The sequence below is a fragment of the Phoenix dactylifera genome, chromosome 15, assembly GCF_051530095.1.
Source record: "Phoenix dactylifera cultivar Ajwa chromosome 15, Ajwa_hap1_PhDact_Kaust_v1.1, whole genome shotgun sequence".
Classification (NCBI taxonomy): Eukaryota; Viridiplantae; Streptophyta; class Magnoliopsida; order Arecales; family Arecaceae; genus Phoenix; species Phoenix dactylifera.
Genome location: NC_143204.1, coordinates 17,941,465 through 17,967,762, shown reverse-complemented (window position 1 = coordinate 17,967,762; position 26,298 = coordinate 17,941,465). Strand labels below are relative to the sequence as shown.

The 26,298-nt window shown below is 38.7% G+C and overlaps 3 protein-coding genes and 1 non-coding gene across 11 annotated transcripts; 2 read left to right on the top strand and 2 right to left on the bottom strand.

Annotated features, from left to right (window-relative positions):
* The first annotated feature begins 747 nt into the window (after positions 1–747).
* On the top strand, positions 748–819 carry TRNAH-GUG (transfer RNA histidin (anticodon GUG)). Its single transcript has one exon. It is a non-coding gene; the product is annotated as a tRNA-His (tRNA).
* A 250-nt stretch (positions 820–1,069) lies between these two features.
* On the top strand, positions 1,070–6,071 carry LOC103704265 (zinc ion binding protein). Of its 3 annotated transcripts, XM_008787489.6 has the most exons (10): positions 1,079–1,254; positions 1,590–1,660; positions 2,418–2,496; positions 3,755–3,829; positions 3,965–4,079; positions 4,156–4,213; positions 4,291–4,362; positions 5,150–5,283; positions 5,362–5,485; positions 5,676–6,071. In XM_008787489.6, exons 1-10 carry the CDS (start codon positions 1,189–1,191, stop codon positions 5,749–5,751), a joined length of 870 nt encoding a protein of 289 aa, XP_008785711.4. In that variant the 5' UTR covers positions 1,079–1,188; the 3' UTR covers positions 5,752–6,071. The 3 variants fall into 3 exon arrangements, with proteins under 3 accessions (XP_089783618.1, XP_089783617.1, XP_008785711.4); XM_089927492.1 differs by having other exon boundaries at positions 1,070–1,254; positions 3,974–4,079; positions 5,150–5,485; positions 5,676–5,863; XM_089927491.1 differs by having other exon boundaries at positions 1,074–1,254; positions 5,150–5,485; positions 5,676–5,863.
* Positions 6,072–11,421: 5,350 nt separating this feature from the next.
* Positions 11,422–12,909, bottom strand: XTH10 (xyloglucan endotransglucosylase/hydrolase 10). The gene is made up of 4 exons (XM_008787540.6): positions 12,582–12,909; positions 12,381–12,481; positions 12,107–12,300; positions 11,422–11,991 (listed from the first exon to the last, which is right to left on the bottom strand). The coding sequence occupies exons 1-4, from the start codon at positions 12,769–12,771 to the stop codon at positions 11,589–11,591; spliced, it is 888 nt and encodes a 295-aa protein (XP_008785762.4). The 5' UTR covers positions 12,772–12,909; the 3' UTR covers positions 11,422–11,588.
* A 1,848-nt stretch (positions 12,910–14,757) lies between these two features.
* Positions 14,758–21,571, bottom strand: LOC103704264 (ubiquitin-conjugating enzyme E2 2-like). Of its 6 annotated transcripts, none has more exons than XM_089927494.1 (8): positions 21,435–21,571; positions 21,252–21,326; positions 21,006–21,090; positions 20,817–20,909; positions 17,766–17,854; positions 17,575–17,660; positions 15,184–17,460; positions 14,758–15,084 (listed from the first exon to the last, which is right to left on the bottom strand). In XM_089927494.1, exons 2-7 carry the CDS (start codon positions 21,315–21,317, stop codon positions 17,418–17,420), a joined length of 462 nt encoding a protein of 153 aa, XP_089783620.1. In that variant the 5' UTR covers positions 21,318–21,326; positions 21,435–21,571; the 3' UTR covers positions 14,758–15,084; positions 15,184–17,417. The 6 variants fall into 6 exon arrangements, with proteins under 6 accessions (XP_089783620.1, XP_038990077.1, XP_089783619.1 ...); XM_039134149.3 differs by having other exon boundaries at positions 14,758–15,079; XM_089927493.1 differs by having other exon boundaries at positions 21,252–21,571.
* Between the last annotated feature and the right edge of the window lie 4,727 nt (positions 21,572–26,298).

Here is a 26,298-nt window from a genome sequence, read left to right as displayed (position 1 = left end):
AGGCCAAACCAAAGTGCACGCCATGCCTTAGTGTGGGCCGAGGTGGTTTTAGCTGCATATAAATCGGGATGGAAACATAGGTATTTGCATGGGAAAACTACGTTGATTAAACTATATTCTCCCCTTTCCACGGCCAAGCCTTTTCTTCTTTTATGTATTGGTTGGCTTATTTATCAATTGCGCCTTTCGTTTCCAATAAATGAACCCCTGGGGGGAGGCCAAAACCATAGGTATTTGCATGGAGACTTGTCCAAAGCCAATCTACGTGAGAATTGCTATGCATTATTGAGCCACTTTTCTCTCTCTTAAAAAAAAAGGAAAAATGTTGAGCTACTCCGACTTGTTCTTAAACCATAGTGAACCAACCTGAATCGAGCATGTAACATTCATGAACTGTCCCTAGACCAGTCCTATTGGATTAGAAACCCAGGGATACCGGTAATATCTTGAACTAGTAACAATTTCTTCTCATATGCTCATGTTCATGAAACATTCTAGCTTTTGGTATGGATACATCTGAGTTGGAGAGAATTACACTTTTAGGGCATCCAAATGAAGGAAGCCATTTGATCAGCACCATGCATTTTTATTGTTGATTTATTCTATTCTTTGGTTCGTATAATTTCGTATATCTAAACATTATTTCTGGTCAAATACAGGAGAAACTCTCGCTTCAATGCATTAAATTATAATTTATAACTTTCAAATCTATTTATATACATACTCGATATTTACGTTGTCAACATTGTGGCTGTAGTTTAGTGGTAAGAATTCCACGTTGTGGCCGTGGAGACCTGGGCTCGAATCCCAGCAGCCACATTCCTTTTTTTGTCCTATACGGTCTTTAATTTTTCTAAAATGAATTTTCCAACCCATGTGGAATTAATTGCCAGTATATTTTAATTGTATTGTCTTATTTTTTTCCTTCTATAAAAATATAATTTGACCATATTTTAATTTTTTATTTCCAAATCTAAATTTTTTATGAACAATTATATATTTTTTGGTCCAATGGTTCTCTCAGTCATCCCTTCTATTTTTTTTCCCGGTCGGAATTTATCCCTTTTTATTTTCCCCTCTTTTTGATGAAATATTTCCCCCTGAAAGTTTCTACTACGTTTCTTTTCCCCCTTCTCTTTTCAAACCATATAATCTTCCATTAGGATTTAGATTTTAGGTGTCCTCTCAATGGAACAAAGTAGACGCCGAGAACCGCCCCCGCCTCCCCCTTTCTACCGCTCCATCTTCTCCGAGGTCAAACCCTATTCTTGCTAATGCTTTCCTTTTTCCTTTGAACTTGAATCCCATATAGTCTATTGAAATAATGCCCCCATATTAGTCTCAATATTCTATGACATCTATCTCGGTCGAAATTCCGTTGAATTTATGCTCTGCTGATTCGTTTTTGTGTGTGTGTGTGTGTGTGTTCTGATTATGATGTAATAGCAAGTGTTTATCTACAATTAGCAGGACAATTTATTGCGCTCTGTCCATATAATTTTGGTGATTTTTTCAACATCTACATCATGTTATTTTCCGCTTATGTTACTTTTCTTCGTTCATGGATTGTATTCATTTGGTGCACCCAGATAGAAGAGGTTGGATGGGAGCATCTTATAAGATCGGAGGAAGATCTATCCTCTCTCAGCTTTCGCATTTTGTAAGATGAGACAACCAACTTATGTTAACGCTATCTATTATTTCTACCTCCTTTTGAATCCATACCGTTAAGCCGAGAAAATATTTTCGAATTGTGTACTACTCCACTTCTGCCAGCTGAGCTCTTTTGCATGAAGTTCAATATTGCTTCCAATCCCCTGCATGTTTAAACCTCCATTAGAAAGTTGTTTCAGATTTGACAAAATACTTCATTTGAACTAGTTGTAGAACATTATCTTTCGCACTTCAATCATGGCTGTGTTTTGATCCATCAACAACACCTCTTTGTTATATGAGGAGATGAAATAATTTATTGGGTGAGCTTCCATTGTCTGATCTGTAGGATTATCTTTTCATTTCCTCTTGAGCTTATACCTCCATCGGCAAGAGTAGATTTCCTGCGTGTGTACAATAACCATTTGGATGTCTCAGACCAACTACCTAGCCACCCACACCCAGAAGCAATTTCCCAGTCCTCCGGTGAAGATATCTCTATGCTCTCTGAATACCGACTTGCATTATGAAACTGGTGAAGGAAAAAATTGGAAAGTTGTGTAGAGGAAACGGATGGATTTTAGAGTCATTCCGCATATTCCATTTTAGCCCTAGCATATACGATGGGTTGCTTATGAATTGATAGTTGCACAGATCTTCTTATGTATTATTTGTTATGAGTTGATGATTATTCTCCCCATCATTGGTTTTATTTCTTTCATTAATTTTCATTTGGTTTGGTTTTCCTTGTTTCTGATTATTAGAGATAAGAAAGGACGGGCACATATTCTGGAGATAGCTTTGCCCCGAAACTATCCTGAAGGTGCTCCATCAATTGCTGCGGTTGGTTGCTCTCTCTTTTTTTTTTGTTGATTTTGATTCTTTTTTATCCTCTTTTTTAATCATGACTTCTTGGTGAAAATTGAGTCCAAGCAATTCATTTACTGGTAGGTAAGAGACATGTCTTAACAACAGACCATCCTTTAAGCCTCTGTAATTTTTGTTTAAGTATGATAGATGTTTTACATGTCTAGTTGTTATATTGCCGTTTGAGACAATTAAAGGAATTAGGGATAACAACGTAACTGCTGACAGCCTCATGCATACACCATATCATAGTAGTAATGCGTTAAACTTGATTTTCTTGGTTCTGTGACTACATATCCATATTTTGAATTGAGTTGAATTAATAACTAAAGCTTTCATTGATCAGATTATATGCAACCAAGTATAACAGATTATGAATCTCTTTTGTCCTAAGTTTGGCCACTCTTGTTACTATGCCGTGGATAATAATTATACATATACAAAGTCCACTTCTTATAAATTTTGAGATGGGTGTATGTCCTACTACTTTGTATATTTCCCCTTTTGTTTTAGTTATTTGGTCTTACTTCTCTTAGCCAGCAGAACGCATATATATGGCCTCCAAATTCCCATCATTTTTACTATTTCACTCTTTCCTCCTTTACTTGGAAACTTGGTCTAAATAACAACAATAACTTTACATTAAAAAAAAGACCCTCCTGTACTATTTAACTGTGTATTACATGAACTCAAAATATGATAACAGCAGAGGTAGAGTCATGAAATATTATAAGGAGATTCCTCCCCTTTTCTTAAAAAAAGGAAATATTAAAAGGGGAACTTTTTTTATCTTCAATAATTCTTGAAAAGATTGCAGGCATTAGATGGGCTATGGAACCGTGAGAGAGCTGTCTAGCACCTAGGTGCTTGGCAGGTGCTTCGGTGGCCACTTAGAGGTCAAGACAGCCCAAAAATAATAAATCCAATAAAACAATAAATATAAGAAAAAAAATCTAAAAGTAGTTATAATTCCAAAAGAAATGAAATTTGGCATTATCAAATTTGATATAACTCAACGAGAAGCACCAGCTTGGCAACCTGATACTAATTTAAAATCAATGTCATCCTCCAAAACAAACATGACAATTTAAGTGTCTCCTTGTTGGCCAAGGAAGCCATCTTTTTAAAAATATTGTGCGAAATGCTGGAACTATTGACTCTGTTAAAGGAAGAAAACAAATCTCTTAAGATGTTCTTCTAAAATATGATTCATATGATTTCCCTTTTTTTGCAGGATGTACCTTATATCTGTGATATAGAGTGGTCAAAGAGCTCAAAATTGAAGAATATTCTACAACAATTCAGAGAGGTACATGGAAAAGACATCTTATTTAATAGTTCCTTGAAGATGCTTAATGCATCAAGTCCTGCTTTTACCTTTGCCTTCAGCCTATGGAATTGATCCTTCTGTAATGACCCTTAATGATTTTACAATGATACACAGCATTTGCAGAAGTTGCAGGAGTTTTGGTCTATCATGGAAGATATTGACAGAAATCTGTGGATTCTAGATCCAAAACAGCCATCTCTTGCCACATCCTATCGACAGATTTGCCTTGGTGAGGCTTTCTTTTAATGGTGATGATGATTAGTGTTTGTTATCACAGATACTTACTTGGTCATAAATTTTTTTAGGTAATGACTGCTACCTCTTGTTATATGTATATGCTCGCAATCCATGGTCTTTGCCAGAGTAAGTTTACTATCAAACAGTGGTCATTTATTCTTGCTTTATTGATGTTGATGATCAATAATGTCCAATAATTCCAGGTGCCATTTTTTTGGTCCAGATTCCACTGTAGATCTACTGAGAAAGAACTGGAGGAAAAACGGCAGGAAATGGTACATGCTAGTCATTTCATTTCTTCTAGGAATATGTTTTCTGTCAAGCTAGTAATTTCTGATCTTCCATTCGAGTAAATTACTGTTTATCTGTTGAAAAGTAACAGACTCGTCAGTAATCTAACCATCATGTATGTATTCTGTTTAAGAACTGGTATTTCTTGTGCACACCCAGATGTGAGCACTGACAGGTAGTCTCTCATGACTATCAAGTTCTTGAACTTGTCAGCTATGGCTCATATTCTTGGATGAGCTTGTCACTTGCTGCTTTCAGTGATCAAGTGATTGAATATCATTTTTTTTTGTCCCATATATGACCTATTCTGGGTCTGTGCCCATAATTTAAGTTGGTAAGTATCTAATTCTGTTACACCTACAATTTTGTTTTTGATCCATTTGGCCAACCCTAATTGGGTTTGAATGCTGCCAAGTTGGGTATCTGTGTAGTTACGAGGAAAGACTAAGATCTTCCTTGGTCAAGGATTTGATAAGCTGTGGCTTCCAATAGCCATGATAACTATGAAATCCTCAGTCAGAACAATTGGATCCTGTCCAATAATATTTCATTGATCATACAAGAATCCGAAAAGGACTTAAAATTTGAGCCACAGTCTACGGAACACAAGGGTGCTGTTCTTATTAAGAGCAGAACGTACAGAAGAAAGAAGAAAAGGTTAAAATCTAAGAATAATCGCTTAACACCAATTCCTGATTTTTATGGTCATGCGATATGCTGTCATTAGCCATAGAGTTTGCATTGATGCATTGCCTGTTTTCTGATGCTTAGGACTAAGGATAAACCTTTTCATGAAAATCTGGCTACTCTTCTGGAGACTACATTACCTAGACCTCACACCGTTAGCAATGAAAATGATGAGCAAGTTGATTGTGGAATTTGTTATGCTCAGTACCTGCCTGTTGGTAAGGTTGATTGCCTCATAGAATATTCGTTAAGTAGCTTGCCCACTTATTTGCTAATTGGCTTTAATGTTCTTGAAGATGATGAATTTGGAGATAATAGTGGAAGTGCACCGGACTATACTTGTGAAAATCTGAGTTGCAGTAGAGCTTTTCATACAGTATGCCTCAGGGACTGGTTGCGATCAATTACAACAACAAGGCAGTATGTTGCAAAGATTTCCTCAGCTGTGTTTTTATTTCCTGTTCAATAGGTTGATGCCTTACCAACAGCTGGTAGCTCAGCTGGTTGGTACCCATCTCTCCATGTGAGAGATGTCAGCTTCAAACCAGAGAGGTGGTGAGTAATCATCATTAAAAAAAATTGATGTCTCTCTCGTATCTTTGATTGGCAGGTCATTTGATGTTCTATTTGGGAACTGCCCTTACTGTTCTGAATCAGTAGCAGTTAAAGTTGGTAACTGCAGTTAACAGATTCGTATAATCTCATCATCTATGAACCATTATTTTGGAGAAATACAGCATATGATTAGTGTTCTTTTCTTTGGTGGCCTTCAAAATATCCAGAAGTGCTGGAAATATCTGAGCTTGATCTTCTGGCATGTCCAGTCTCTTGGTATATTAGTAGAATTTTCTTTATATGCATAAAAGATTAAATAGACAAGCTTTGTGAAGCAGTTAATTATACAGTATTTTGAGCCTTTGAGAAAGGACCTGTCTAGGTGTTTGAAGCTGGTCTTTTTGGAAAATTTGAGAGAAATCATAGTATGATATTTTTCCTTTTCCCACCATTTGACGGTTTTCTCCGATGCCATCTCTTAGATTTTACATATTCTCATATCCAATTCATCTTCACAATTTAGGCTGTAATTGTTTTGTACCCAGGCTTCATTTCAAAATGGTGTTCAAGCTGGCCTCATCTTAGGCATTGTGAGCTATTAAGCTGGGTCTAAAATCTGCCTGAATGAGCCAACTTTTTACTTGCATCGGTGCTTGCAATCATCTTTGCAAGCTAGCAAGAATTAAGATTTGGCTCATTTTATAAGATGTGAGCCTCAAACTATTTGTGGGAATTAGTTTACTCTTCTGATTGGTTAAGCTTGAATAAGGTAATTATTGAGCTAAGCACTAGTTGTTGACAACGGCTTGTAATGCATGCCGTAAAGGAATACTTGCACATTCTAATACATGTTTTTGTTTTATACTTTCATTCCTTTTTCATTTGGCCATTGTCTCAAGAAATATATATTGATCATGCCAACCTATGTGGAGGTTCCTATATGCCGAATGTATTAATTCTGTTGGAAATCCCTAATGCCACTGCCTCACACATAGGGGTGGCAATCGGGTCGGGTTGGACATAAACGGGTCGGGTCAAATGTAAGTCGGGTCAAAAAATCATAAACCTGAACCCGACCTGTTTATTAAACGGGTCAGAAAATTACAACCTGAATCTGACTTGTTTATTAAACGGGTAATCCGACCCGATCCGTTTAATCCTTTTAATAAAAAAAAAACTTCTCATGAATCTCATCTCGTTCGGTCGTTCCCCAGTCCCACGGAATCCGTTCGGTCGTTCTCTACCAGTTTAATCCGCCGGCCAGATGTAGGCGAACCTGAGGTCCTGAACGGCTGAACCCATTCTCCACCGTTCTTCCTCCCATCCTGTCGCAAACCCGCACTCCCCATGGAAGAAGATGATGATCTCTGGCTCGACGACGACGACAACCTGGCTCGATGATGACCTGGCTCGACGACGACGATCTCTGGTTCGATCCAGCGGAGGGCCCAACTTCCAGCATCTCTTCTCCCCCTCCTCCTTAGGGTTTGGCTCTGAGGGGTTCGATGGATCCGACGACGAGGAGAATAGAAACCTAACGGAGGTGGAGATAGTGTACCTTGAGGAGATGCAGAACTCGTACCTTCTTATCGCCGCCGCCGCCGTCGATGCCGGAACCCTAACCTTAAGCCATTAGGGCGGGCTCGGGGTCTTGCGGGCCGAAGAAGGAGAACGGAGAGAGGGGAGGGCTCGAAACCCTAACCCTAGCCCCCCCCCCCACCACCCTCGTGCTCTCGGATTCCCCCCTCCCCCCCTCCTCAAGGTCGTCGAACCCCTGGTACCCTTCATCTCCGGCGTCCTCCCCGCCACTCGATTTCAGGTCGGTGGCATCTAGGGGCGTCGCAGGGGTCGTCGGGGCCGAGGATGGTGAGGGGACGGGTCTTGAAGGGGGTCTTCCAGGGGTCGTTGATCGCTGACTAAGGAGGAGGAGGAGGAGGGTGCCATGGAGCTTCGGCCTTCGGGTAGAGTCGTAGAGACTAAAGAGGATCGAAGCCTTCGAAGGGAAAACGGGTCAACCTGTTTCAAAGGAAACAAAAGAGGATGCGGAGCAGCGGAGTTGCGGACTAGACCACGGGAAAAAAAACACTGTTCACATCAAATTATAAACGGGTTAAATGGGTCAAACAACTAAAACATGTAACCGACCCAATTAATAAACAGGTTAAACGGGTCAACCTGTTTACGATCCGAACCTGTTTATGCCAAACCCAAACCTGTTTATGGCGGGTCGAACACGGGTCGGATTGGCGAGTCGGGTCATATTTTGCCCCCCCTACTCACACATGTCTAGTCTCTACACCTAGCCAACCAATTCACAACTTGATTGACATATAAAAGATGTGGTAATAATAGAAAAATAGGAAGCCAAGCACTATCCTCTTAGAGTTTAAGCTGGTTCTCAGAAGGCTAAGCATGCATATGAGGTACTTATCAAGAGTGAGGGCAGCAGCTTTGGAACATTTATGTTTGCCGTTTACAGTTGTTTGGCCTAATTTAAGCCATCTCTTATTGCTCAAATTTGAACTTTTCAAATAATTTTTACAGGGAGCCAATCGAATGGCATCTCAAAGTGGTTTATGAAAGTTTTAGTAGTTTCAGGCCAATACTTGAACCCTCATTTGTCCAAAATTGGAATTATTTAGCTTAAATTCATTTCACCCTAAGTTGGATGTAAAATCCTTAATAAAAGATAAATCCTTGGTAGCCAAAAAAAAAAGTTCACAACTAGAATGTGTCGGTCTAGGGATGCAAATCATGCAATTGGAAAGTTGCAGATTGCTATCCAACATGATGTGATTTTTTTTTCCTGAACTGTTGAGCTTGGATTCCTTGGTTAAAACTACCCATCAAAACTTTAGGCAATGTTTTTCTTAATGGTGTTTCTACATTAAAGATGGTAGCCCTTTCTTCGGTTCTTTCTTTCATGAAGGGATGGTACTTGATTGAACTAGGGCAAAAAAAAAAAAGAGAAAAAACTCAAGAAAGCCATAATAAATTTCTTGAAGGACATAGAGAAAAATTGCATATAGGAATCCCATGTATGAGATATTGGCAGTGAGCATCAAAATGGAGAGGGGAAAAAAAAGGGAGAAAAAACTCAAGAGAACCGCAATGAATTTCTTGAAGGAGATAGAGAGAAGTCGCATATAAGAATCCCATGTATGAGCTATCGGGAGTGAGCAAATCAAACCAACGTCCCATTCACCCATCTAACAACCAAAAAGCCCTTTAAATTTCCCGTCTTCCTTCCTTTCTGATGACAAGGCCTTGTGAATCGGAGTCTTTCAAAAAATTTCCCCTCTCACTTGGATGGATGGAAATCAGAAAGATAAAGTGTCATGCAAAAAGAACTCACCAACTGGCCTAAGAATCCTCCATGTGCGGCGATCTCAAGTCCTGTCCTACTTAACAATGGTGGTTGTATGATAAGCAAGTGAACATAAAGCACTCGGACAATGGGACCCTCAGAAGAACCCAGATAGGGCCAAACGGTACCAGTTAGGTTTTGGGTGGTTCTCCATCACTATAATTGTTATCACAAACCACCTCAATCACAAGAAATGGTACATATGATGCAATTGCCCCATATCGACATTGATATGTTCATTAGGCGCAAGGTTTAATATCATATTAGGGCCGGCCGATGTGATCCAATGTGAGAGAAATATGTGAGGGTGCAAAGCACTACGTGGATGGTTGGGGGATATGTATTGATTGGCAACCGGCCCTTTGTCGGCCTCCTTTCTCTGCTCGTTTTCTTTTCTTCTCTTTCATTCTCCTTCTTCCCTTCCGACAACCGCATCTCGGTTGCGTAGCCGGAATCGTCTTGGTCTGTCGCTGGTACGGTTCGGGACGCTTCTAATCAAGCAATTTGGGACGGTTCCGCTCCTGATTCGAGACGATTTTGCCGACCTTGATATATGGCCTAAGCTGAAACAAAACTGGCTTGGAAGTAATATAATATGATTTTGCATCTACTTAGATCCTCCTCAAATTTAAGAAAGTTAATCTCTTTGTGAGAACTTTTCTTTAATTAATCATCTATTTTTTGTTGTTAGTGATATCTTAGATGTGCTTGTTAATTAATCTTATGCTGATAGGTTGCTGATATGCTTATATCTTGTTACACATACATGTACCTGATTTTTTGATTCAGTGAAATATGATTGGTAATGGGTTGTTCATATCCTTGTCCATGTACCTACATGAGATAGGGTTTTGCATGGATCTGCTGAAATTAATAGCCCCTCAGCAACTTCAGTACAAAACTATATGTTTTTTATGTACGCATAAAGATACCCATATACAGATACACAATAATAGAGAACTCGGTTCTGGGATTTAAGGCCTTGTTACTTCTCTTGGATGGTCATAGTTAATAGGGTGAAGTAAAACTATTGATTGATTTGTTCTTGAACAGACTTTGGTGTGACCTACACAGAGTACAGCCCTTCATTCCAATAATCCAGAAGTACACCTCTAGCTGTTGGGAAAAGTTTGCTTATAATAATATTAACACTGTTTGCTCAGAAAAAATAACACGCAAATGTGGTGAGGCATGATCTTACATGCATGTATTGAAGGTACATACCTCTCCATGCATTCCCATATATGCAAATTATGAGAGTATGCCTGAACTATGAACTATCAGTGGTTAATGCAATGGGTGCCATTAGCACTGAATTTTAGTTCATTTCTAAACTTTTTTGATGATGTAAATGGTACAGGTAATAACTTATCATAGTCATATTTTAAGGTCTGATATTTTTCGAGAAATTTGTCTTCCTTCCAACATGAGAAAAGAACTATATACATGGTTGAGTGATTGAAGATTAAATGGTTATATAAATCCATTTAATGGGCATGTGGAGTTTATATGGTGAAGGAGATTGATGAACAACTCATCCCAATGCCTTCGGTAATAATACTGGGTCTACTGTACTAAAAACACTTCTTTGGGCATGAGGCTCTCACAATTCTTCTGTAGACTGACATTGTACAAGAAAAGACTTAAACACTAAATTCACAGTGCAATTGAGCAGAGGAGGCTAATATGCTCCATTGTACCCTATACCACTTGAATTTGGCCTGATTTTTGTACACATGTCATCTAATGAATGAAATTACCAATTTATTGGTTGGCATTGCTTTAAATCTAAATAAGAAAAAATTTCATAACATGTCATTTAGTCTCTATGAAGAAAAAGTTCACAGTGCAATTGATAAATGAATTGGACCACAGTTGGTCCACCTTGGATTATCTTTGAGAAATGGCAATTGAGTGGTGCATGAATTTGGATAGGGTCAAGTCAGGTCTTTCGAGCCGCCTGCTTGGCATGTTTCTACATTGATTTTACTCTTGAACTCGAAAGTAACAACATCAAGTCCCCATCTGGGTTGGTTCAGGACATAACAAAGGCTTCAATCATCTATCGATGGCAGAAAGATACCCATCCATTGAATACATAATGTCCATATCTAGATGATCAATGAAGTTATTAGCCTTTAGATGAGGAGATCCATCATCCTATGATGAGATAAAGTATACCTTCAATTCACATATCCATGACTTGATTCCATATATGTTATCATGCATGATATTAACTAATGAGGTCCATAAAGGTCGATGTTTGGAGAAGTTTGGAGAGGAAATTTACAACTAGGAGCCATAACCTGTAGTTGTTTGAGATAGCATGGTCATGTATATGCACCGTATAACGCATTTAGCCGATTGGTGGAATTATGATGATTATAATGTTGTCCTTTGAAAGCCAGTGAACGAAGAAATTTGATCGCAAGGGTGACAGAAACTTATAGGTGTGCTCTTCATACATTTGCTATTATTGTTGCCTAAGAAAAATATATCAAAGGCCAACCAAAAGCTCATTCATCATCAGTTCCTCATTCGATGTGATCAACACACACCAGTTTAATTTGCTGGCATTCCAAGGGGTGAATCCCTCTTAGACTAGTACTTGGGAAGAGAGCACTCCCTTGGTAGCTTATTTTGGAACCTCTTGGGGTCCTGGCAGTAGTCATAGATGAGGTGGTACTTCATGACCCATTTGAACAGCCTCCTCTGGCTCCATGTAAGGCTGCTGAACCTGGGCTTGTTCCACCAATTGGTGGAGCTATCAGCCCTGCAAAACCTTGGGTTCCCCTTCCACACACAAGCATCAATCTTGTAGTTTCTCATTGAGGCTATGAAGGGGCCCTTTGACCAGTCAACCTTGTCGCGCCCTCCCCTCGTAGCCCAGTTGTCTCCATTCCATAGGCTCACCTTCAGAGACATTGGCTGCCATCTTGGAAAGGCCGCACCTTTGTCTGCATGATTTCTATACACTCTTATTGGCACCCAATCTACCATAAACCTGCAAGAGGAAGACCAGTGTAATCTATTAGCCTCAATTCAAATGAACCATTAATCTTTCAGCATCTCTCTCTCTCTCACACAAACACACATTTTTAGCATACGAAAAGGCTTACACTATTTGATAACGGTTCCAAAGAATTGAATAGGTGTGGAAGTCTCTGGTTGGATCGAACCATAGATAGATCCTCTCCTCTCGGTTGTCCAAACCATCAGCAAATACATTTGTTTGCAGAATGTATGGCTGCCCGGTCACATTTCCTAAGAATTCAAAGTCTATCTCATCTCGGTTCGGTTGGTCAGATGTGAGCTGCATGGCAAATAAACACATGAATTCCATATCTCCAAAGAAGAAGATATTATGTCAATCGAGAACACTAATGCACTCACATAGAATGCTAGGACAGTGCCTGCAGAGTAGCCCGGTATCAGTTTAATCTGCATGTCAATCTGCCCGAACAAGAACATATCGTTCGAGGCGATAGATGACCCTAGGACATAAAAAGAGATTCAGTAAGTTGACTGCATGCTGAGAAATAGTCCCAAAAAATTCTTCTCCCTATTGTTCTTATTTTGTTAATTTGAGATTACCTGACTCTTGGTCTAGCTTCAGGCTCCTTGCATGCCCATCTGCTGAAGTGTTCACATGGCTAGGAGACCATGTAATGTAGAAATCACCATTAAAATTCCCGGTGGAGACGACAGAAGCAATAGCAATACTGATAAGATTCAAAAATGAAAGCGCAAGGACATGAGTGGCTCTATTGCATATATTAGCCATTATGCTACTGTGGATCGGGGGGTGGTCATGCAAGAGATGGAGAAGACTTAATGTTATATAGGACTGGACCCAACAGAATATGTAGAAAGAAGGAAGAAATATAGTTTTGCTGTGAAGCAAGAATGCCTTGAGGGAGAAGCAAAGGAATGTTTAATTGTGTCCGAGTATTGTCCTTGACATCTATGGACGGTACAAAGATATGGTCATTGAATGGAACTAGTTGAAAGTTTGGTATATGTTGTGCAGCAGACAGGGTTCTTTTCATACTTCTTTTCCAGATGACTTGATCTGATTTTGTTTTAGAACTAGCTTTGATGTCACTCAACATAGGTGGCCACAAAAGATGTCATTAGATAGTGATGTCAGTTACGGTAATCATCAACTGAATAATTAAAACAAACCAAATGAGATCATCACTGAGTCAGGACTTGGAAGGCAAGGTGTTCAAAGAGTAAGAAATCCATGAGCACGGAGCATGCGACCCTTTTCTACCAAGAAAATAGAACTGTACAGCCTTTTATAACAGCAGATCCTATCATGCCAATCGTTTGCCACAGGAAACTATAGGCTGCTCTTAAAGATCAAATTCTTTATAGGTATAGATAACGAAAGCATGCAGCTAGTGTTCTTTAATTTGGATGGTCCTATTCCTTGCCACCCCTGTTTCTCAGTACCACACACAGTTCTGCGACGGTTTGGCTCGGTTTAGGGACCTGGATTTCAATCCCTTCATGTTCAGAAAAACAAAACAAAATGCACGCACGCATGCACGCACGCATGAAAGCGTGCAACTTACTAGTCCTTTTTCTCAATCTCTTCCTTTGGAACTTTTTAAGAGAATAACTTAGAACTGTGAGAAACTTCAATTTTACATGTTAAAGAGTGCTTGAAGTTTATGTCTAGATTCTTTTCTTCTCATTTGAATGGAAGGGTGACTCGCTGAAGTATTGTCCAAGGCCCAAATTCTGTTGGTCCTCCTCTTAGATTCTATAAAGAGAAACCGAAGAAGGCAACGGAGGCAATGGTCATCAGATCAAGATTTTAATTGGTTGATTGCAGTGAGAATTAGCACAAAATAAGTATCTAGATAATAACACATCAGCTCCATTACCTTGGAGGATTGAAGATCCGCCTGTCCGTGAGAATAATGAATTAATAAAATGGGGTTTCTGATTTAGTCATGCTGCCCACTTGCATCATAGATTACATTTCCATTATTTAAACTTAAAAGGTAAGCTGCAATTTCCTCTTTATAGTTCCTCCATCGTTTTATCTCCAGACTGATTTAAACAAGATCGCAACAGGAGCTTAGGATGATCTGCTTAAAGATTATTTTTGTTCATAAATTGGCAAAACAAGATCAGTTCGGTCATCTTGCCAACAAAAAAAATGTTTTTTGTTGCAAGAACAGCTCTCCAAGTATGAATGACTTTCAACTTGATGCTAAAAAGGCACTTTGTTTGTGCTTATAAAGACCGCGAGGATCCATGTGGGCATGTATTTAATCCCACATTGGTTATTTCTCCAGGTATATCTTGGATATTTATATAAGATTAAGGAAGCCAAATAATATATTTTGGTTAGCCATTTTGGGCATGGTCTTGAGTCGTTACAAATGCAGCAGAGGTGGGACTGGAAACATCTCAGCAGCACACCATCATAATCACTATCAGGTTTTGATGCAAAGAACATGATCCAAATTAGATGGAGAACTTTGAAGATAAACATGAAAATAATCTCGATAAAAACTTAGTTTATTGTGACTATTTTTCACACGGGCAAATGTCATCACAAAAAATAATCTGATCACACAAATTGTGAAGCAAAGTAACATGATTTCCACTTGAAATGAATGCTTTTAAGCAAACAAAGAGTGTGCTCCTTCAGATTAATCTATATTTAAGAAGAAAGACCATCTTTCCATCAAAAGGAGGAGGAGAAAGACCATCCAGTTCACTATATTTTCTTTTTAGAACTGAAAACACATTAACATATGAAACAGCATAAAATTGGGAAAACAAAATTAAATCATGTATTTACAAGCCATAAATTTACAGCTAACACGAGAGGGAGAATCTCATTCTTCCTCATGATGAGCTTGTGTACCAGTTCTTCCCACTGGCGGATATACATCTCTAGAGTGGACTTTTTTGGATCGCATCCATCTTCTATATTATAATCGTTCACAAACTGGATGGCAGAAGGATCCAGCTGCAGGGATTAACTAAACATGTATTCTCTCATAGCTTTTCCAAGCCTATCTTGATGGAATGAGCCATGAAGCATCTCGTTGTTCACGTTGTAGTCCCTGAACTTACCGTTGTAACCAAAGAAAGGTTGTTACTTCTCAAGCAAAAATCACAAGGAAGTTAAGGGGGAAAGAATTATATCGTGATCTCCAGAATATCCTACCTTTCAACAAATACAAAGCTAGGAGGAGAAGTTGGATGCTAGTTATGGTGTTGATGAACACCCCAACCTCTAACAGTAAGCTTGTTGTGTCCCGTTCCAGGCCTTGCCAGCTTCCTGTGCGATTTGTGATAGCAGCATAGTTCGCTCCACTCTTATGTACACGTACACGTTCAGTCTTTTATTTGCACTCACGTCCGGGAGTAGCGATCAAATTGTCATCAAACCAAGGGAGCGTAAATTAAGTTTTGGCCAACAGGCTTTGATTGTTGCATGACAATTAAAGGAGACAAAACCAAAACTTGTAGTTTTTTCTAACATGCGAAGAAGATGTTCTTGGAGCATTTAAGCTTTGCCCTTTATTAAAATGAGTTCCATGCACTGCCCTTCTTAAAGAGCTCCTACATCTCTCTCTCTCTCTTAAAAAAAAAAAGAAAAAAAAAAAGAAAGACAAGAAAAAAGCTCATAAAATGAAATTTTAATAGTTTTGAAACGGAATAAGAATATTTTAAAAGATTAAAGTCTCATGGCAATATCATATGTATATGATTTTTGAGCAAACAAATTTGATAGCTACTTTACCAGAACCACCTAATATGCAATCATATTTGTACCTTCCACATCTATTTCAGAACATCAATTTGGACTATGGAGATAAGATATCATATGTATATGATTTTTTTTTTTTTTTTTGGTTTTAGATATCCTTATCATCCTGCTGGTGGAATCACAATAACCATACCAATACAATAATATATATAACTTTCTGATAACAATGTAACCAAAATAGCAGCCGCTTGGCCCTTTAGGGTGACTAGGTAACAATACCCTGGTTAGGCAAGGGTAGGTTCTGTTGAACAGGGGAATAGTAGGTGATCAAGTGCCATTGAAGATGGATGCTTGCATATTAAAATGGGAAAGCCAGGATGAAATCCTCATCAGTTATCCCATGGTGTCAAGATATCATCCAAATCCATGCTAATATAGCAATTTTTAATGCAATAGTTAGAAGCACTTTGAGATTACTCGAGAAAAATGAGGGAGAGGGAAATAATGAAAAAGACAAACATAAAGGACATATAACACACAGACACAATAATGGGTGGAGAGTTGCCATGTAATAAAATCAGTAGATCAAATCTCTTATGGCATAATCATTTCCCTGGTCTTTTATGGTGGTTGCACAAAGAAGCAGTGGGCATTTATTTTGCTAGTTTTTTGTGATTTCGCAAAAGCATATATACTGTTTGTTGCTCGGCACCATGCAAACCAATGATTATCATACTGTGAAGATTCTTCTGAAGTGAATTTGCCAAAATAAACCTTGCAAAGTCCAAATCCAAATGAAACTCAGGAAATTTGCACCACCGGTATTTTTTCTCTATGCTCCTAGTATCTTTATTTTTTAAGAAAAGGAGCAAAACTGCACCAAACTTCATTAAGCGTATGAAGGATTACAAAATAGGATTATCCAAAGAAGGGCAATAAATACAAATAAGAGAGTCCATTCAGAATAAAGAAAGTTTAGAAAAATGATCAAGAACTCATTTTGGAGTCTATGTTTTCTCAAAGTTGCAGAGCTGCCTTGCTTAACACTGCCAATGAACAGTAAGCTCCTAATGTCATGCTTATTACATATATCAAGATAGAATCAGGGTCAAAACTTTAAAATAAATAGGAGAGACTATTAAAAAACACTTTATTTGAGATGTACTCCAATGTCTGTGTCACAATTTTATCATATTTCATTTAGATTTCACAAAAGAAGCATAAACCTCTGAAAAAATTCAAAATAACATAGAAATCATTATCTATCCCAGAAGTTTCTCAAAGTTAAATCACTATCGACCATAAGTTATAAACATATTTAATTGAAAAGATTTTTTTTTTTAAAAAAAAGGTTATATCAAGTCAAAATCATCATCCATCTCCAAATCCATAGATGATGATTTTTAACTTGATTATCCCTATCTGGCTATCTCCATACATTCAATAATCCATGCACTTGAATGTCTCTCCTAATAAGGAGACAACTGCTAAATCAAATTTGATACAGCAAATCCAGAAATGTTCAAGTAAGATGTTATAAAAGTTATGGGCAAAGCCCAATAGACCAACAAGTCTTAGTCTTATTTTAATATTCTGAAGACATAGATGTCAGGAGTAGCTAATGTTAATGGTGAGATAGGAGTTAAGAAACTGTCTGCCTGCAGAAGAAACTGGCAGCCAATAGATCATTATGAAGATTCAATGGACCTGCGAGCACATCGCCGCACTCTCCTGCAAGAATATGGTTGAATGGCCAACTGTCAATAAAGTCTTTCATTTTTGATTTTATGAGAGACCGGTACATTTTTTTTCTCCACAATAAAGAGCAAGTTTCTAGTCAGGAACCTGTTATATGCCTGAATATCATGTTGGAACAAGTGAGCAGCCTCAGGATTTGCAGGACTTGCTGGGTTAGAATCAGTAAGAAGTGACTGCAATAGCTTTTTTAGTTACTTCAGTGTACTACATACAGGCCATATCAGTGTGGGTGTAGCTACCAGAGGAAATGGAGTGGAGTGGAAAAGAAAGAAACTTACCTGGATTGATGTTAAAATTGTACAAACATTGTGACAGGGTGACCAGGCATCCTGAATGATATCAATACATAGTGTACCATCATTATAAACTGCAAAAAATTAATAGATGTGGAGAATCAGGTAATTACTAAAGACAAGATGCAATTTTTTTTTTTATAATGTTAGTTTTTTACATTGCTTGAAGACAATTTTTTTCCATGTGCAGAAAGATGCCAAAAGACAATGTATACATTTTGATAGTCGAGCTTTCATTTACCTTGAAACTAGGGTTATTGGATGTTTCCTAAGTCTTTTGCAGTAGTAGTACAGTAGTTGAGTTGAATCCTAGAAAATATGATTGCCCATTAAACTGACATTGTGAAAGGAATATTTGTATAGGTTTGTGACACAAACAACTAAGACAAAGCACATGGACTGCAATTTTTACTGCATATGCAAAAAAGGAATTATAGAACGGATCAAGTTTCCTATGTTGCTTCTGCCATTAAATTTGATAGAGGTATGATACATGAAGATGTATCAAGCAAGATCCAGTACGGTTAAATGGAGAAAAAATTTTACAAGCAAAATGATTGGAATTAATTAGTGCCATTGCAGCCTAATCAGAGCACCCAGGTTGAACTCCAAAATGACAACATGTAGAATGGCATTATACGGCTTAAGCTCCATCAAGAAGTTGTAATTCTATGGAAAAACATAAAATCTGAGTCTATTAAGCCTAATGCCTAAGGAGGAACATCTTGCTGATCACTGGCCATGAGCCCCCAAGATAACTAACATCAGTTCTCCATTAATTAGAAACTGGAGAACCGATTTTGCATAGTTCCAGCTCTGAAACATCCATAATAAGCTACAGGGAAGTGTAATAATGATGTTGAACACAAAACAGCCATGTCCTAAATATCTTCAGATGTTTTTAAAGAAAATATTGAACAAAGAAGAACAAGCATCAGCATAAGTTGAATGTGGTAGAGATGGGCGCATGCAGGTGATTACATGGAAAACAAGGATAAAACTAAATATAACAGATCAAGAAGAATTTTGTGGATAAAACTGATAATATATACAGAAAAAATGAGTGGTTCGGCCATGTGGAATATATGTTATAGGCAGAACAGACACGGATCAGACTTTAATTCAGGACAAGAAAAAAAAGTCTTCATTGAACTTTTGGGTGGTGGCAAAAAAGACAATGAACACTACATTTTGTAGGTCTTTGCATTTACTATGATGGAGAGAGAGAAAGAGAGTCTCCAAAACAGATGAGGCTTGTCTTTATTGTTTAACTAAGAACAATCTTGTTGCATCCGGTTCAATTAAACAACAAAAGCTTTTTTGATAAATCTTCTTAATAAAACAAAGATTTCTTGAAAGACCTAACAACTTAGCATTCTCATTATGACCTGATTTTTCAAGTTTTTCTTACTAGTGATTTACATGTCTTCTGTCAGTTCTTATTGTTCATACAAGAGTGGACCCTTCAGATTGGATTGTGTGGACTTCTTAAAGCATACAATCAAAATTCCCGCCACATTCAGCAACTTATTGTGTTTCTTCCTACTATAATAAGAGGGAAGCGTTCATTTGAAACATCACATCTACCTCAGGTTCTACACTACTTTTTCCAAGTTTCCTTTAACAATCATATGACAGATTTTAAGCTACTAACTAGAATGAAGTTCCTACTTCCACTTCAACTTATATTACAAATGAATCTATACAAAGGAAAATGTCATTTCTTTTTTTTTCCCCCAACAAAACAGGTCATGATACAGGGCCTGTACAAATTAGGTCATTTCTAAACAGCAAATTCAATTTCAAAATGCCACATCACCCATGTCTGTAGACATAAGTTATTAGCTCATCACATCGCCTCAAATCCTACCTGCCTTCCCTATTCTTTTCTCATTTTCAACCCAAAAGTTCCACCCACCTCTTCAAATATTTGTGGTTTATATCCTTGCTTGCACTCAACCTCCTCTAGTTGCTCACCAACATTTTATTAAACATCTCAACTGCTTACCATCTCAATCATCATTTCCATAGATTTCTGCAAGACATGTCAACTTATCTTCAACTCTCCGCAATTTCTGAACTCCAATTAAAATCTGCCTTAAATGTAAAACGAGAATAACAAAGCACAAGTAGGAAGGCCTTGATTAAGTCATAACCACAAAGAAGAAAAAAGGCATCAAAACTCTCTTCTTATTACAGTAGGATAAAATCCAAACAAACTTAAATTAATTTGATCATAAACCTCAAACCAAACTATTCCACAACATTTTTGGATAGAAACAATGTGAAATAGCCCTAATGAGTAATGACACTCTTGGAACACTATCTATAGTTTTAACTTAGAACAGCACAGATGAAGCAAGTTTATGAGCAAAAAAGTATAAAATTCAAGCCATATATAATGTGTGTTAGATTCACAACTAAATTCTGGGCTTAATAACATTTTGGTGGCCTGGGCCTGTCATCTTGATAGCAGATTAGGTGATTCTAGATACAATGCAAGGCTTGCACAAACTTACAGTTCTCTTTTTTGATTGGAAATCATGATTCTAATTTAGGTGATAGCAAATTTTTAGTCCAGCAGTGATTTTTGGTTAAAACTGCATTCAAAGGTACATGCATAACAAGATCAGATAATTTGAAAATACTAGTATAACACCAATAAGTTCTAGTTGAAGTTTGTTGATAAGATTGTTCATTAGGCGTTTCAAAACAGCTAATACCATAAGGCTATGGAAGGAGAAATTCCACAAACACACCATCATAATTTAAACTAACTATGATCATTTATGGCAATCAGGAAGCAGGCTAAGTCCAGGTTAGTGAGGATAGTAATAAAAACCGAGGAATCAGAGTTTCAGCAGAGAAAAACCTTGATAAATTGCATACAAATAACAACGGTCTAGCAACCATGCCACCTAAATAAGCACTAAAATCCAACCAAATTCATGAACTGCACATAATTGAAAAGCCTTCTTGCAAGGCAGACTTATTGGCTAGAGTTTATCACAGAATGCGTATACTCTTAGAGCTAACCATTTGGATGGAACACTTCCGATGTGAACCGGACCCGAGGGGGTTTCTCCGGATAATTATCACCAAAAGTCAGCCTCAAGGCAAAAACACCACCTGCAATTCCCCAACCAGGAAGATAGAAAAGCTAAAAGATCTCTCAGAAATTGAAGGAAAACAATAAAACTATCAGAAATGAAATAAAATTTCCACCTTCCCAAGGGGTTTCATCAGGACCAAATATGGTCGCGCTCCAGACAAACAAATTCTCGTCGGACACGGGACTCGCACTGCAACCCTGACTCTCCAAAAGCCACCATAATTAAAGACCCCCCAAACAAAATCAACTTTTTTAGAAGAAAGAACTCCTAAACTTGAATCGACCAAGGGAAAACAAGAGCAAGATCAAGTCTTTTAGATAAAAGACAAGGGCTCGGGGCCTAAATGGAAGTATAGTACCTCGGGAGGCTCGTTTTTGATGGCCTTGAGATCAGACATGAGGCGAAGCTGGGCAGACGACGCCATGGCCAGCTCCTACAAAACAAACCTTTGATAGGATCTCAATCTCTACTTCCTCTGGGGGGTGGAAAAAGAGAAGGGAGAATACGTAATGGTGAGGATAAGAACGAAAGGAAGACTCACGGGAAAAAAAAGAGGCTTTGGAATCTGAAAGCGCTGCTCGTTCTGCGTTTATTTTTGGTTGGAGAATAAGAAGAGCAACACCAAAAGCAATTTTTCGAGGTCCCGGTCCAGAGGCTGAGCCAAGGGCGGCCCGACGTGTTCTCGGTGCTATAGCAGTCCTCTTTTATGGGGACTCAACTATAGATTACGAAAGGCACCGGCAGTAGGAGGGCGGCGTACTCAGGATTTACAGTGGTCGGAGCAGAGCTGCGAGTTGCTTGGAAGGGCATATCTTATGTGTAGCAGGTACTGAGTGTGGAGCAGGTCTGCCTCGAGGGAGACTCATCTGTGGTTATTGACTAGCTCCGGGGGACGGATCGGTTTGGAGATGGTCATCCCCTCATCCGGAAGACACGTAGGATGATCCGGTTGATGGGTGATATTCAGATTGGACACGTGTTTAGGGAGGCGAACATGCCAGCAGACTGGATCGCCTCCTTTGTTGCCCGGCACTCTGGAGATTTTCTCTGGACGGAGGCATCAGACGTCCCTCATCTTTTGTATCTTTTACTTTTCCGTGACATGGCTGGTTGTACTCACGTTAGAATTATATGAAATGAGTAGCCGCTTTTACCCAAAAAAAAAGGGCACCGGCAGTGTGCACGAGTGCCACCCCTATTGCGCGATATTTAAGACATAGTCGAAGGCGTGGAGTTTCATGCCAGAAATATCTTCAGAGAGGCGAATGGGGCCGCAGATTAAATAGCCTCGTATGTAGCTACCACTCCAAAAGTACTCTATGAAGTGGGGAGAGGGAGTTGCCTACGGCACTTCGCGATTTGTTATTTTCTGATTTTGGTGGATGCATTTGTACTAGGTATCTATGAATCATCCGGTTAACTAAAAACAAAAGTATTTTTTCCGGCTACCTTCTATCCTAAACGTTCTGCTCTTTCACATTTGGGTCAAGTCAACTCTTACTCGAGTCTAATCCATGGCCATTCTCCAAACAGATTTCATGCTAATTCTTCACCCCAGTCCAATCCACTACAAGAGTTACCTTAGGGAAAAAATGGGGAGTTTGTGTCCAACTAAAAGAAGATCTTGATATCCAATTCATCTAAAAAGATTGAGCCATTAAATTTTAGATCTAATTATCTATATAATTATTTCATGTGGGACTAAATCTTATAAATGATTCTCAACATTTTTTATCAGGGAGATAGAGAAAATTCAAGTCCAACCAGAAGAAGCCCTTGATATCCAAATCAAAACCCAACCATATGAAGTTAAATTTTGAACCTAATTATCTATTTAAATCTATCTATCTCTCACTAATTATTCCATGTGAGACTGAACCTCGTAGATGATTGTTAATATTCTTCCACTTCAATCAAGCTACTCTTACTACTCCTCCCCAAGGTGCTCAAACCTACAAGAGTCCAAGAGTCCCACTCTCCATGAGCCACATCTCATCTTTCCCCTACAAGAGTCCACTCTTTCCAAGAACTATGCTCAAGCTAGTGCTCAAACCTAGTATTGCTCTAACAAATCCCCTTGCCATATCAGTTTAACACACTACAACCACTGACTCAACCCTATTAGCCAACAGGTTACCATTGTTTATAAGAGCTACTCATTTGATCATCTTTACAACTACAAGAGTTTACCCAAGATTGTCAGCATTGGCTTTAACACCATTTCTTGGAAAGAAACATAGAGTTCGAATCTATCTAGAAGGTATGTCTACAAGCTAGAACCTAATTCAACTAAAAAGCTTAAGCAATTAAGTTTTGAGCCCAATTATTTATGTCGACGAATCTACCTCTCATTAATTATTTCATTTGGAAGTAACTCTTGCACATGATCTTCAGTACTTTTGTATAATGTAATGGAAAACATATTATTTTGTACAAAAAACAAAGAAAGCATATTAACATCGGATCAAAGATTTTAATCTGGATTACTGAATAGCACATATATTCGGCGATGTCACTATGTTGAACTGTCTCTTACTCTTAATCTTGCGGAATCATCACTAACTCTTTATTCAAACAAGATACAGCTTTATTTACTAATGTAAATCTTTACTTATAAGTAATTATAAAAAATGCTAAAATTTACCCATTTGATCACCACTCTGTTTATTGAATAGTATTCAAGGCCCCAACTGATAGTACCTATTTCTGGCCTATCACACCAACTTGGAAGTATTGTTTACGACTAGCAAATTGAGAAGTGATCAGGAGGGATGATGTGTAGCAGTTTTTGTTAAGGAAAAGCCTAAATCTCCCTTCCCACCTTTTTCCTTCTTAGTTCCCTGCCCTGTTGCATGGTCGAAAATCCTGTGAACCTCACTTGACACTTACCTATTCTCGTTTCTCTTGGAGTGGAGACCAATGATAGTGCTTTAGATTCTCATGATAAATAATATCTTATGTAGGGCATTTGAAGCAACTCTAGAAACGTTTTTTTTGGTTGACGAGAGTAAGGAGTATTTGTTCGCCACCAAGTAGCCAAGCTTTATCCAAACGTTTTTTTTTTTTTTTGGCCAATGGCTAAATGCGCATTAGTGTGCTTTTATGACTGATCAACATGCTTCTCAAACAAAAAAAAGAAAATATTTTTATAGATCGCCAGAATAAATCCTCTTCTACCTTGCAACTCTGATATGGCCTATGGATTCCAGCCAGAGGACCCTGAGCAACACGCTAGTTAGACATCTTGAGCATATAGCAAATCTTGGACAACACACGACCCAATCTAGCTTGAATGCAACCATACCTGCTTTTCATGGATTAGATTCATACAATAGAGAAAGATTTGATTCACCCATATAATCAGAGTATCCAAACCCACACCTTTTTACCAATTTACACCTACTTGCAGAAGTTTCCTTCTTTTTTTAAAGAGAGAGAGAGAGAGAAGGAGGGAGGGAGGGAGAGGTTTCCTTTACACATCCTTTTAAAGCTTTTGATACCGTTAAGGCTTGGTATACATTGTTAACCACTTTCTTAATAATTTAAACTCTTGCAATCTAGTGATAAATTAACATGGTATCAATGCGAATACCGCAAAGTCAAATTCCTGTTGAGGCTAATTTTTCATTATACCATTCATTTGTTATTTCGAGTCTAGTTTTTTAATAAGTCCTTCCATAATAATAATTTTTTAAGTTTTGAGGATACATGGTCGATTCCTTCTCGAGCAGCACAAGATTTTGAGATCTAGTGGTACATCAACAAATACAAACAAGAATTGTGTAGTAGGGAATTGTAAAGCAAGGTCAACCACATTGGATGGTATTAGATATAAGCAGATGATGTGAATGGCCATGTGATTTGCTTGAAGTCAAGAAACTTGCCTGCAATGGAGATGAGAAATCGAGCACTTTTGTCTCCTCCTGAAGTTCTCGTGAAGACATGGCTTATTCTTTTCGCATTGGGATAGGAAGCTCCCAGCATTTCCACTCCTCTTTTCACATTTTGCATAATTACATAAATACCCTTGCAAGTTGCTATTTGCATGTATATCCTTATAAAGTTTTCTTTTTGCGTGTCCACTTATAAGAGTATTTTAGTTATTTCAAATTTAAATCGTTTATTTTTTAATGGTGTTAGATGGTATGGGTGTGTGTACACACACACATATATATATATATATAAAAGAAGGATATACATGCAAAATAAGTATTTATTGAGGGTATACATATAAATAATAATTTTACGAGAATATTCATATAATTTTATATATTTTGGAGGGTATGCATACAAAAACTCCTTATTAATATGTCGCATGAGATACACAAGAATATCTCCAAGATTACCAAGGATGTTGTGGCTGAGGCTCAAAGTGTCTTTATTGTCGAGCCGCTTTGCTTGTGCTAAGAAATTAGTATTTTTAACTTCCATCGGAGGGCTTGTTGGTAAAGTTGGACTCTCAAAAAATTATGATATGCGTAGGTGGAATTTTTTGTTTGGAGTGCACAAAGCCTAGGGATTTTAGTGACTGATGGACTTTGGTGGATTGGTTTTGTTCCTTTGGGCTACGATCCTCTTGCTAGCGAACAGTTTATTGGGTGATATCCTTGTCATTATGAGGAGCCACGATCCCCTCTACTTTTTTGTACTTCCTGCTTGTATTCTTCACTTGATGTTGCCGAATGCATCTTGTGCGGTCGATCCTCTTCAAAATCCTACCATTGCTCCACCATCCCTTCCTTTCACACCATACATTATTCCTATCTTTAACCCTATCCATGCAACCAAAGGGAGGGCTGTTAGTCTTGTATTGGGCTCGGACTCGGGCTCGGTTGGCACAGCCCGGCTCGGGCTTGGGCTCGGTAAAGCTCGTTTGCCCGAGCCCGAGAGCGAGCCCGAGCCCGCCTCACCCCATCGCCATCCGGCCATCCCCGAGCAGAGCTCGGTTCGTCGTCGGAGACAGAGAAGAACGAAGCAAAGAAAGAAAGAAAAGAAGAAGAAGAGAAGAAAGAAGGAAAGAAAAAAGAAAAGAGAAAAGACACCGATTTCGGCCGCGATCACCGCCGGCACGGGCGTCGGCCGCGGGCTCGACCGCGGGCTTCTCCTCCCCTCCTCTGTTTGCAGTGTCGCCGGTGGAAGAGGGCTTCTCCTCCCCTCCTCTGTCACAGTGTCGCTAGTGGAGGAGGGCTTCTCCTCCCCCCCCTCATTGTCGCGTGCGGCGGCCGCCAACTTCGGCCGCGAGCACTGTCCTCTATCGCCTTGCTAGAAGAAAGAGGGGGAGGGGCCTCGCTGGTGGTGGTGTGGTCGGTGGTGCTGGAGCCTGGAAGGTTCTGGAGAGTGGAGAAACCGAGAAAGGAGAAGAACTGTGGAGCGGATGAGCGGTGGAGGGAATTTAACGGGTTGGG

What these genes read in the sequence shown, in the direction of transcription:
- XTH10 (XM_008787540.6), bottom strand. Translation starts at nt 12,771, where the DNA reads ATGGCTAATATATGCAATAGAGCCACTCATGTCCTTGCGCTTTCATTT. An exon ending in GCACTGTCCTAGCATTCTAT is followed by an intron (nt 12,301 to 12,380) that starts GTGAGTGCATTA and finishes TTTGCCATGCAG; the next exon opens with CTCACATCTGACCAACCGAA. An exon ending in TGGAACCGTTATCAAATAGT is followed by an intron (nt 11,992 to 12,106) that starts GTAAGCCTTTTC and finishes TTCCTCTTGCAG; the next exon opens with GTTTATGGTAGATTGGGTGC.
- LOC103704265 (XM_089927491.1), top strand. Translation starts at nt 1,189, where the DNA reads ATGGAACAAAGTAGACGCCGAGAACCGCCCCCGCCTCCCCCTTTCTAC. An exon ending in TTCTACAACAATTCAGAGAG is followed by an intron (nt 3,830 to 3,964) that starts GTACATGGAAAA and finishes AATGATACACAG; the next exon opens with CATTTGCAGAAGTTGCAGGA. An exon ending in AATCCATGGTCTTTGCCAGA is followed by an intron (nt 4,214 to 4,290) that starts GTAAGTTTACTA and finishes CAATAATTCCAG; the next exon opens with GTGCCATTTTTTTGGTCCAG.
- LOC103704264 (XM_089927493.1), bottom strand. Translation starts at nt 21,317, where the DNA reads ATGGCGTCGTCTGCCCAGCTTCGCCTCATGTCTGATCTCAAGGCCATC. An exon ending in TGATGAAACCCCTTGGGAAG is followed by an intron (nt 20,910 to 21,005) that starts GTGGAAATTTTA and finishes GGGGAATTGCAG; the next exon opens with GTGGTGTTTTTGCCTTGAGG. An exon ending in GATATTCAGGCATATAACAG is followed by an intron (nt 17,461 to 17,574) that starts GTTCCTGACTAG and finishes ATATTCTTGCAG; the next exon opens with GAGAGTGCGGCGATGTGCTC.